The sequence below is a fragment of the Panthera pardus genome, unplaced genomic scaffold (genome assembly GCF_024362965.1).
Source record: "Panthera pardus isolate Hobbes unplaced genomic scaffold, ASM2436296v1 HiC_scaffold_6, whole genome shotgun sequence".
Lineage (NCBI taxonomy): Eukaryota > Metazoa > Chordata > Mammalia > Carnivora > Felidae > Panthera > Panthera pardus.
This window is the reverse complement of record NW_026526991.1, coordinates 140,748,270-140,760,309: the sequence shown is the minus strand read 5'-3', so window position 1 is coordinate 140,760,309 and position 12,040 is coordinate 140,748,270. Positions and strand designations below refer to the sequence as shown.

At 52.7% G+C, this 12,040-nt stretch overlaps 1 protein-coding gene across 9 annotated transcripts in view; it reads right to left on the bottom strand.

Annotated features, from left to right (window-relative positions):
* Positions 1-12,040, bottom strand: part of DIP2C (disco interacting protein 2 homolog C) — a 413,035-nt gene that overhangs the window by 11,318 nt on the left and 389,677 nt on the right. For 7 of the 9 annotated variants that reach the window (XM_053896045.1, XM_053896047.1, XM_053896044.1 and 4 more), the window contains one exon: positions 1,541-1,598. In XM_053896045.1, coding sequence (XP_053752020.1) covers positions 1,541-1,598 — 58 coding nt within the window. Of the gene's footprint in view, positions 1-1,540; positions 1,599-10,893; positions 11,098-12,040 lie in introns of those variants that run through there. The other 2 variants (XM_053896050.1, XM_053896049.1) reach the window with 2 other exon arrangements.

Genomic DNA, 12,040 nt, shown 5'->3' with positions numbered 1-12,040 from the left:
GATGAAGGGGGAGGTTTGCAGTCGGTGCTGAAATAAGGAAGTCACTCGTGGATCAAGGTTTCGGAGATGAGTGTGGACCGAAAAGTGAGGCAGGTGTGGTGGAAGGGAGCAGGGTGGTGGCCCCTGCCGTGCTGTCAGGCGTGTTCTGACTAGAGAGCCTGGACAGCCCTCTCTTTCCTCAATCATGCTTCCAACGTTCTCCTGCCTGTCACTGTCTTTTATCGTAATATTCGTAGCAACCATCTCCTTTTTTTACATGTTTTTCCATGTTTATTTATTTTTGAGAGAGAGAGAGGAGACAGAGCATGAGGGGGTGAGGAGCAGAGAGACAGGGAGACACAGAATCCGAAACAGGCTCCAGGCTCCGAGCTGTCGGCACAGAGCCCCACGCGGGGCTCGAACTCACGGACCGCGAGATCGTGACCTGAGCCGAAGCCGGACGCTCAAGCAACTGAGCCCCCCGGGAGCCCTGACCATCTCCTTCATAATGGAAGTTTGGCTTAGAAGCGTTTTGAATTTCACTGAAACCACATGCATCTGGAGGCAAAAGCTGATTCTGCAAATTTGGAATGAAGCCCGTGTGGGTTCAGTTGATCAGACCTTGTAGGGCTGAGCTTCAGTAAGAGCTCTTGGAAGGGGTGTCCTGTCCCCTAGTCTGAAGCGTGACACGGTGGCTCTGGTCTCTGTCTCGCTCAAGGCTGAGTTAGGGCAGGTAAGCACAGGGTCCTGCCATGAGAACCAACTTAGCAGCAAGAATTCTCACTGGCACTCACACTGACACAGATGATAAAGGATCCAGAGCTGACATAAGATGCTTCTGGAATTATGTCAAGTGGAGAAGAGATAGGACAACTGGGGCCAAAAGTGAAAAAAGAAATCTTCGCTTTGGTGTAAATATACTTCTCACCCTCAACTTGTAAAAAAAAAAAAAAAAAAAAAAAAAAAAAAAAAAAGACAAACAAACAAACAAACAAAACATAACCACTGTGGCAGGAACTACTCCTCCCCCCACCCCACCATAACCCTTCCTTGCCTGCTTTCACAGCAACCGATACCTGGGTTTATAGCGAGGCCCATACACACTCAGAACCAATATAAGGTTTCTAACTTTTCTTTCAGCCAGTGTGACCGTGTGACCGGACTTCGGGTGGCGGTACTTAAGTGTGCACAAGGCAACTCAGAAAACTTCATCTGCATCTTTCCTTTCCTCCTTTTTCTGTTTCTTCTCCGGTTGGCCAGAATGTGAAAACGATGGCTGGAGCTAGAGCAGCCACTTTTGACCCTGAGGTACCCTTAGGAACAGAATCCATGCAAAGTAGAACAAGACAGAAAGTGCTGGGGCCCCTGGAGGTTTCATTTCTTTTTTGTGAAAGAGAAGAAAAACCTAACTTGTTTAAAATACTGTTGTTTTGAGTTTCTGTACTCATGGCCAAACCTATTGTTAAAAATATTCTAAAAAATACATTTCTTAAAATGTCAAAGCTCATACGCTAAGACTCAGGTTTATGGAGAAATACATCTCTCTTCCTTCAATACTTACTTTTCCTGATTCCATCAGGGGCAAGCTGTGAGGAGAGCCTCTTTCCACTAAACGCACTCTACAAAGAGAAAGAGAAGGTATGACTTGGCCGTGTTCTTGAGCCTGTGGTTCCCTTCCTCCATACTTAGCACCTGCCTGGTCAGTGCTGGTCAGGCTGCTGGGGAGCACTGTCCAATGCAATGCACTGTTTAGATGTCCAAGGAAAAAGTGATCCCACAGCGGACAGTAGCTGTGCTCCAGCAGGAACATGGAGAGAGACACAGGAGGGGCCACAGAGAACAGAGGCAAAGTCCCGTTCGCCAATCATGCATGACCACCGTGAAAAGGATTCTGCCTTGACAGGAACCAGGACTCAACTCAGCACTTGCAGAAAAGGAAAGGCGTACGGGTTAGACTGGAGCGCGAATGAGCTGCCGGCCACGGGGATGGTGGCCCAGGTCCGCAGAGCACAGAATCTACCTTCTGAACCAGGTGCATCTGACCCCCACAAGGACTGGCCAATTTAGATGGCAAAACCTTTTAGAAAAGAAACTCTTTTCCACTAAAAAATACTTCATGGTGGTTTAATCTTAAGAACCGTGGATGACATTGCTGCTGGTCACAACCACAGCTGGCTAAACCCCCGCGGTGTTCTTTCTGCCATGGTACAAGACTGGGATGCTGTTCCTTCGCCTAGGGGGCACTTTTTGTTTACAGGGTGCCATGCTTGATACTAGGGATATTCGGGGCACAGCAGTGAGGGGTGCTGGAGGCTGTGTCTCTGTGTCCATGGAGGAGGGATGCTCACCACCCCTGAGCCACCCTCTGCGTGGTCACAGCCATCCTCCTGCTGACTGGCACGTGCTCTGGAGACGGGAGGGGACAGGGGAGAGGGGCAGGAGGCCTCAGAGGGGACCCCTGGTCACAGTGTGGGGGCGCATGAGGCCCCCTCACAGCCGGCCTTTGCGGCACGTGCAAGTGGGATGCCACGGGGGCGGGAGGGTGGTCAGGGGCGGGGCCGGGAGGGAGAGCACCTGACCGGTGGCGGCAGCAACGCGATGATGTGCAAGAGCTCACCATCCCCAGTTCGGGTTGGACGACAGCCACTAAGATCTCTGGTGCTGGTCTTGGGAAAGGCTTTGATGCTGACGACAGCAAATGAGGGCTATCCAAGGAAAGCAGCCCAGATCTTACACACCGCCGCAACGGTTCTAGAACATGCCAACAGGCTTAATGACATGAAGCATCCAAGATAAATTACCCGATGCATCGACAGAACTGTAAGCGACAAATGCTCTCAGGACCCAGGCGGCATTGTGCTCACAGAGGCCGGGTCAGGAGGCTGGGACCGCTACCCTCAACTAAAGCCAAGCTCGTCTGAATGGTCAGGTGACGTGAACACGCCTGTGTCCAGTGGCTGGCCGCACAACTGTGGCTTCTGGATGTCAGCAACGAGCTACAGACGGAGAAAGCTGCAGGGACAGGAGGCTGACCTGGGTGGGAAATTGCCAGTCGTGTGGCTGGGGAAAGACAGAATGAAGGAGCAGGGGCCCAGAGGGGGTGGGCTTGGCATGAGGTCCCACCACCACACAGCCCGGTCTCCGCGCAAGCAGGGCTGCTGCCGTCTGGCTGGGGGTGGGCGGCGGGCCCGCGATGCGGCCGGGCTTCCCCACAGCCCAGCGGGTCAGGCTGGGCAGCAAAACTCCTAGCCAAAAGTTAGGGCTGTTTTGGACACACTCCCACTCTGCCAGCTGTCCACGCAAAGCCAGCACAACCTTAGGATGTGGGAAACCCCTGTCAGGCATTTTGGATGTATCCAGCAGCTGTGACTGCTGCATTAGGAGGGTGAGGACCCTGGACAGGGCACCTAGAGTCACAAATTGAGCCAGACGCTTGAAACAAGGAAACAAGAGCAATGTCCCCGGACTGTGCAATTTGGTGCCCAGGATGTCCATGGCTTTTCCTTCTCTCCCTCCGTGCAGGCTTCTACCTCGGCCTGTGCCTGGACAATCTAGGGCGAGATGACACGGGCGTGGGTCTCCTCTAGCCAGTGGGGCTCCTGGCCACGTGCATGCTGGCTGGCATCTGCTTTGCCAGACGGTGGCCTCCTTGGCCCTCTTCCTGCTTGAAGAGTTTACACGTGTCCTGTCCTTCCCTGTACGGCCCTGAGCCTCTGAGAAAGCAGGCATTTCATCTCAAATGTGGCAGAGAGGAGGATCTACCACGAGGAATTTCTTCTCTGGCCTTTGTTAGAGCTTCCCAGGAACGCAGGAATGGGGTGCTGGAATCACTCAGGGTTGCTCTGCTGTGAAAAAGTTACAGATCCTACTGGCAAATGCCACAGAGGATGGTCCTACATCCACATGAAAAATATCCAGAGAGTAAAATGAAAAATAAAACAGCCTTACGGAAAAAGGCAAGCTGTGTCCTCAAAGAGCCGGGATGCACATCTGCAGCCCATGGAAGGAGGAATCTTCCCCGCTTGTAAGAGAGATGCTGATACCGAGCGCTGGACGGGCTGCAGGGCGACAGCGGGCACCCGGGCGAAGCCCTGCTTGGCCTGACCTTCCCAGGGTGGGAGGGTGCTGCTCACAGGTCGGGTGAACTCCGTACATCCTGTGCACCTGCCAGGCAGGGTCCGTGAGATGCCCTGGGTGCTGTGCCGCCATCAGCACCGCTCTCTGGAAGCAGCCTGGATGGTCACAGCCAGACTGCAGCTCACGTGGGAGGCTGCAAAGGTGGGCGCCCTGCCCGAGAGTGGGCTTGGCTCCGTCCCACAGTGAAGTGAGATGGTAAACGGAACCCTGTCTCCCGGGAGGTTACAAAGAGACCGAGCCTATGATCAGATCATTCTCCGGGGGACTCGTGTGGACGTGGCAGAATCTGACACAATTCAGGACCTGATTAAACCTGTCAGCCCTGGGACCAGGATTTTCCGCCCCTTCCCTTGCTGCCCCCTGTCCACTGCTGCTGGCCGTCAGCGCACCTGCTTCCCCACCCCCCTCCAGCCCGCTGTGCGGCGTCAGGAAGGGCCTGCCTCCGACGCTTCCAAGCTCAAGCACCAACCCTGGACTTCCGAAAACATGTTTTTCCCCTGAGGCTGTTAATACGGACTTGAAGTTTAGGCTTTCGCTAGAAAAGAAGAAACAGCAAGGTAGAAAGTTCACGTGGGGAGACCGGTCACTCCCTACACAATCCCTCCCTTGTGCGCTGTCCTTACTCCCATCTGAACCTCACCCTGCACAGCTGCAGCCACCAGAGTGACGTCAAGGAGCTACAGACACAGGGCGCTGAAGCAGGAGGTCCGTCTGCAAAGGGCTCCTTCCTCTGGCCTTGTGGAAAAGGCTGGGGGGAGGGGCTGCTGCAACCTCACCACCCCCCGGCACGCTGCCCCCTCCTCTCCCTGACACAGGGTGACAAACCACGACTGTCACCCAGGGGAGGTGAGCACCTCCACCTGCACAGCTACCGTCACCCGCTGGCAGGGTGCCCATCACACCACCGGCTCAGGAGACGGGAAACAATCGAGAAATCACACTATCTGTCCCTGTAAGAATGACGGCAGCTGCCACCGCTGCTGCCAGAAATGTCACTTCGGGAACACGGACGAGCCCAGTGCAGATGTGTCCTGAGGGGGGACAGACAGAGGCCGAGGGTGGGTACCCGTCCCTGCCAGCTGTGCCGCTGCCCGGCCCCGGCCACCCGGGGAGGTCTCCGTGACCTGGAGGGTGTGCAGCATCCACACCTCCCAACACCACGACCCGCTCTGCCACACCAGCCAGAGGAGGAAACGGGACCCCAGGTCTGCCCCCGCACCTAGCATGCCACAGACGCACAGCTGCAAACTGGCGGCCTTCCAGGCCCACGTCTACACGGCAGCGTCTTCCAAAACAGCCTGAAGCATCTGAAAGACAGACTATAAGGCCACTGGCACAAATTTTTCAGAATCCCAGGAGAGGGAGGGGAAGTTCCCAAACACGGGATGTCATGCATGTTCCGAACCCTGGCTTCAGTGACCCGAGGTGCTAGGGTCGGATTTTGTCCCCAGCTTCCCGGCAGCTGGGGCAAAGGGAGGAAAAATGAGACAAGTCTCACGGTCGGTCGAAGTCTGGATTCTAACAGCGTGGTGCTTCCTGAGCTGCTGGTGAAGCCCTACCAGAGAGGACCGCTAGGGGCACGAGGAAACCCCCAACAGAAGGGGCATCACGGCCATGCCCCCACAGGAGCGAGGCAACAGAACACTCCCCAAGCACTGCTGCCCCTAACGGAAGCTCTGCCCCGGAACCCGCGCTCAGAGCTCCGGGTCACACATAGCCCACGGCACTGCCACCAAGCCAGCAGTGGCAGGGGTGACGTGGAAGCCCAAAACCGCGTAAAGCCACCCAAAACGAGTGACACCAGGCACAAGAAAAGACGTGTTTATCTAACACAGCCACAGGACAAAGCAAGTACCGAGCGTCCCAGGTGCCCCTTCTACAATCACGGGTCTAACACGCTCCTGCCCCCAAGGTCCCCTGCCACCACTGGGCCCAGACATTGGTCAGTGCAGTTCCTCGTCTCTCCCTCAGGCTGACGGGAGCCCAGACTCCTCCTCTTCTGGTGGGTCTGTCAGCAGACACCCCAGCCGGAGGTGCAGGCCAAGACCCCGTGTCCGCTCATAAGGCTTTGATGGCAAAGTCATCTGAGGAATTAACATGTTTCGACAGCAGTGTTTGATGCACAGGAAACCTGAAGGAACAGCTCAGCCTCTCTCTCTGGGCCCCCAGCAACGACCGCGGTCCTGGACACACAAACGCACCGCGGTCCGGGAGCCAAACCAGCCCACGTTTCCTCAGCTTCTGGCTGACGACTGTCTTCTGGACCCCACAGGACAGCTGGTTCCCATGTCTCCTTAGCTCGTCCCAGCTGCTGCAGTTTCTCAGAACATCCTCGTGTTCCACGACCTTGGTAGTTGTGGGGGCAGGGGCAAGGTGCTGTGCAGAGCATCTGGCATTTCTCACGGGGTTACACCGCGGTTGTGAGCTGGGGGGGGAAGTGCTCTCATCACGGGACACCCCCACCCGTGCCGACCCTGACCTGCCACGGGGCTGCCAGGTGCCTCACCGAGCGCCTCTCCCCATCCTCCCCACCGTCTAGGGAAAGATGTTGCTCTGCGTGCCCACATGGGCCTCGAGGGGGCTCACGACTCCCACTGCCACTGGCCAAGCTCACACCCCAGGAACATGGACTTAAGACAGGCTGTCCTTCTAACACAGGAAGTGCAAGAAGCTCAGGGCTGCGGGCTGGTAATGTGCCCCCAGGGAGACACAGAGATGTCTGCATGGAGCTGGGCGCTGAGAGGCACCGGGCAATGTGGGAGTCCCTCTGGCTGTTCTGGAGTTTGCTTCTACGCCCCACGGGACACCTCTGGTCCCTTTCTACGTCGATCCGCGTCTGCCAGAAGTGGTTCTGGCTCTGCTCCCTCCCACAGTAAGGGGTTAGTTAACTTACGTGCACCCTTCCCTTTTGAGAAAAGAGTGACCTGAAAAATCATTCCTGGACTTCATACGTTAAGAGTTTTGTTTTTAAAACTTTTTCCTCTTTGAAAGTTATTTCAAAACGGTGGAAAACTTACAAAAATGAAAACAGTACAAAGAACTGTTTTAATATCCCTTACTCAGATTCACCCATTTTACTAGCATTTTACTCATTTGCTTAACCATTTGTGTGCTCTCTGCCCTGCTCGCTCGCTCTCTCTCTTTCTCTCTCACTCACACACACATGCACACACGACCCTTTACTGCTAAGTACTTTAGTATGCATTTCCTACAACGATGGATATTCTCATACACAGTCACAGGACAGTTGCCAACTTAAGAACGTTAACATTGATCTGACATTTTCATCTGCGGTCCCCATTCCCATTTTGTCCATTAGCCCAATAATGGCCATTACAGCACTTCCTGCGCCCCCACCCCCTCCCCAAGTATAGGACCTGCTCAGCACCACATTTTGCATTTGGTTGTAATGTCTCTTTAACCTCCATCAACGAGGAACATTTCCAAGCCCCTTCTGTCTTTATGAAATTGACATTTATAAAGAACACAGCCCCTGCCTTTTAAAAATGTCATTTAAAACCTTTTAACTCAAGATGGAACACATACCTAAATGCAAGAGGTAAAAGTATAAAAATGTTACAATAAAACATAGAGAGTAAAAGTTTTACAACATCGGGTTTGATGAAAAAAAAAAGAAAAATCCCACGACACCAAGAGCACAGGCAGCGAAAGATGGATAAATTGGGCCACATCAAAATTAAAAGCTCTGTGACTGATAAAGTCAGCAGAACGAAAGGCGACTCATGGAATGGCACAAAATATGTGCAAGTCGTTTATCTGATAAGGGACTAATATCCAGAATATAAAGAAGTCCTACCACTCGAAAGTAAGATAATTTAATCAAGTTAGGCAAAGGACTGGAACAGACATTTCTTCAAAGGAGACACGTGAATGGCCAAGAAGCACGAGAAGATGCTCAACATCACTGGTCATCAGGGAAATGCAAATCACAAGTACAACGAGATACCGCTTCACACCCACTGGGGTGGCTACTCTATCAAAACAGGAACACTAACTGGCGTTGGCGAGGATGCAGACACTGCTGGTGGGAACGTAAAATGGTGCAGCCACTGTGGAAAACGGCCTGGTGGTTCCTTGAAAAGGTAAAGATAGGACTACCCAACGACCCAGCAGTTCCACTTCTGAGTATATACTTAAAACGTTTGCAAGGAGGGTCTAGGAGAGATAACTGCACACCCGTGTTTACGGCAGCTTCGCTCACAATAGCAGACAGGTGGAAAGCACCCAAGTGCCCACCAGTGGATGACGGATCAGCAAAACATGGTCCATCCCTACAATGGAACGCTATTCACCCTTAAGACACAAGGAATTCTGACACATGCTACGACACGGATGGGCCTTGAGGACATGCTGGGGAATGTGGTCAAAAAGATGTGACCACTCGATGACCTGTGAGCTCGACCCGGGCACTCAGAGGCTTTTCACCCCTCCTCTGTCTTTGGAATGCGGGTTCCACGTGCCTTTCCTGCTCCCAGTGGCTGTTCCAAGGACATGGCCTTGGATGGTGACATGGTGCTGGGAATATGACTGAACTCAGTTGGGGCCTCTCTATAATCTTTTAAGATCTGGTGGGCAGATGTGGGGATGCAGTCGTCTGGCTGTCACCCAAGACAAGCCTCGAGGGGAACTCCCATGCTCCTTCTAACTGCCACCTCCCTCACCCCCCTGGAGGGGCATCATCTTCCCTCGGGCCGTGCTGGGTTGCACCCGGGAAGCTCCTGGGAGGGTTGTACACAACAGACACTACGCTCAGTAGAATAAGCCAGTCGCAGAAGGACAGACACCGTGTGATTCCACAGGTGAGGTACGCGAAGCAGTCTAATTCACAAAGACAGAAAGTGGAATGGGGGGGGGGCTGGGGGCAGGGGAGTCAGTGCTTCACGGGACGGAGCTCCGGTCTGGGAAGAAGGGGAAGTTCTGGAGGCGGATGGGGGGGAAGGGTGCACAGCAACGTGGACGTACTTAATGCAGCCGAACTGTGCACCTGAAGGTGGTACGAGGGTAGGTTCTCAGGTAAAATTTAATCATTTGGACATTATTTTGGGGACTCTAATTCGTCGGGTTCTCAACAGGGCTATGCCTGTCTGTCTGGAGGATCCTGTCTGGAGGTCCATCAGTCCACCTGGCTCCCCCGGGGTCTGTTCTGAGCTTGTCAGTTGTCCCTTTAAGCAGAATGTTCCAGCACACAAGGACGAAGGCAAGAGCACTCACCAAGCTGCACGCCTGCTTGCAGTTTTCTGTAAAATCACAGGTAAGCAGGAGGCGTGGGAGGAGGTCACATGTCACTTCAACAAGCTGACCACGAACAAATCCCATCATTTCGTGGCGCCTGTCACACACCCAGCCCTCAGCTCTGGCCCCGTGGTCCCTGCACCAGCCCTGAGCAGTGGTTGGGCCTGCGTCTGAGCAAGCAGCCAGGTTTTCCTCCACAAAAAGACTATCAAAGAATGAGTTTACTGAAGCAAAGAGATGCTTCACTTCTAAGAAAAAGTATCTAGGATTCATTCCTTTTAAAATAACTTTCACTTTCTAATGAGACAGTGACTGAGTCTCTAATGAGACTGAGACAGTAATAGGACAGCCACATGTGAAAGAATTAGGTGGATGCCCTTGGCTTTACATGGACATGTGAAACCTATTAAGATCCTATCATCAAATGGCATCCAAACATTTTGTTATGGTGGTTATTTTGTTAACAGTGAGAGCAGGGTAACTTAGCAGGATATAAAGACACAGGTTGAATGAGCAGGCCAGGAAGAAAGAAAGAGGGTTTTCACAGGCCTGTATGTTTCCACACCTACCAAAACACACTACTGGCCATTTAATTAAATAACACGGCATGTGTGTGTACATTAACACGATGAGGAGGGAAGAGAGGACAAGGAGGTGACGGGGTGCTCACCTAACGGGGGACAGCCGGCATTTCCTTCTGAGCAGTTCGTCTAAGGGAGCAGGTACAGTAAGAACAGAGGCCCCACCCTTTGCGGGGGTTCTGCCGGACCCTTTCTCCTTCTCGAGGCCTGAGATCATGACCACGCGTGAGGGGGCCTTACCCACGCCACAGAGCTCCTACCAGCTGGCAGTGACGGACTCCCTGCATGGCATGCCCAGGAGGGGCTCAAGGCACTCTGGCCACGCGGGCTCACAGCTCACGGGTAATCGGGAGACTGTGAACAACTTCTTCTGGAAAAAGAAACTGCAGGAGGCGGCTCTCTGCGGTGGGAGATTTCCCCCATGGAACAGGCAGGAAGTGAACGGAGTCCCTCAACTGTCAGAGAAGAAACACAGCACTGGTAACACGGTGGCTGTGAGAACAGATGTCTGATTTTAGGGCAGGGTGGCCAGATTTAGCATATAAAAATACAGGACACTTGGTTAAATGTGAATTTCAGATCAACAATGATTTTTAGAGTACATGTCTATCTATTTGGGACATACTTGTCCTAAAAAAATTATTCCTCTTTTATCTGAAATTCGAATCTAACTGGCTGTCCTGTATTTTATGTGCAACTCCAATTTACAGGATTTGGTGGTGGTCTTCAGGGTAAGATTTAATGAATAAGCCCGTGGAACAAAAACTAGTCATTATGTTACTTATTTTTTATTTGTATTTAATTATTTAAATTTGGTCTTTACTGAAAAAAGACCACAGAACAGTTTCTCAGAAGAACCTAAAATGTTCTAGAAAAGTAAAGGAACATTTAATCAGAACTCAACAGTGTGTTGAATTGCGGAAGGGACTCAAAAATCTGTCCCAATCATTCAGAACTGGGTGGGAAGGGGAGGCCAGAAAGAGGGCTGGAACTGGCATGTTCCTCCGGAACTCCCTCCCTCGTGCTGGGGACGAGGGCCCAGGAGGTTCAGGGACTGGGTCTCAGGTCACACTTCCAGGTGGTGGCAGAACTGTGCCCAGGTCTCAGTGCCTCAGTTTGTGGTTCCTCCTTTTCCTCTCAGGATCTCCTGACGGGACAGCAGGTGTCAGAACGGGGTGCAAAGAGCAGAAACAGCACTGGGTTTAAAAGGGGTACAGTCTCTAAGGGATGACGGATGGGGGAAAGTAAATAAAGAAAGCAGTCAAGGGGAAGAGCCTGCCTCCCCCATCTCCTGAAGTTTCCTTAGTGCGAGGCTGGGATGCTGCCCTGCCTCCCACACCTGCCCAGGGCCTCCTCAGATATGGCTTTGGGGCTCTCTGCCTGCACACCCAGCCCAGAAGGAGATTTCGAGAGGCTGTGTACATTGGGTTGGACTCTGAAGAGAGGAGAAGGAGACAAAAGGGAATAATGTCTTTTTTTTTTTTTTAACGTTTATTTTTGAGACAGAGAGAGACAGAGCATGAATGGGGGAGGGTCTGAGAGAGAGGGAGACACAGAATCCGAAACAGGCTCCAGGCTCTGAGCGGTCAGCAGAGAGCCCAACGCGGGGCTCGAACTCATGGACGGCGAGATCGTGACCTGAGCTGAAGTCGGACACTTAACTGACTGAGCCACCCAGGCGCCCCGGGAATAACGTCTTTTTAAGGAAGCCACAAACTCCAGAGAAGATTTTGGCCTTACAGGGTAGATGGAGGCTGGAAATTCACCCCGAAATTACCATGTAAGGGACACTTTGCAAAGTGTGAACTCTTCTTTTTTTTATCCAGTTATCTCCAGAGGTAAAGTCGTCTGATTTTCAAGAATACTCTGTAAGAAGTATTTCAGGAATGCACAAAACCCACACCACAACTCTGATCAATTAAATCTTCGATTATACTGGGGCGCCTGGGTGGCTCAGTCGGTTAAGCATCCGACTTCGGCTCAGGTCACGATCTCACGGTCCGTGAGTTCGAGCCCCGCGTCCGGCTCTGGGCTGATGGCTCAGAGCCTGGAGCCTGCTTCCGATTCTGTGTCTCCCTCTCTCTCTGCCC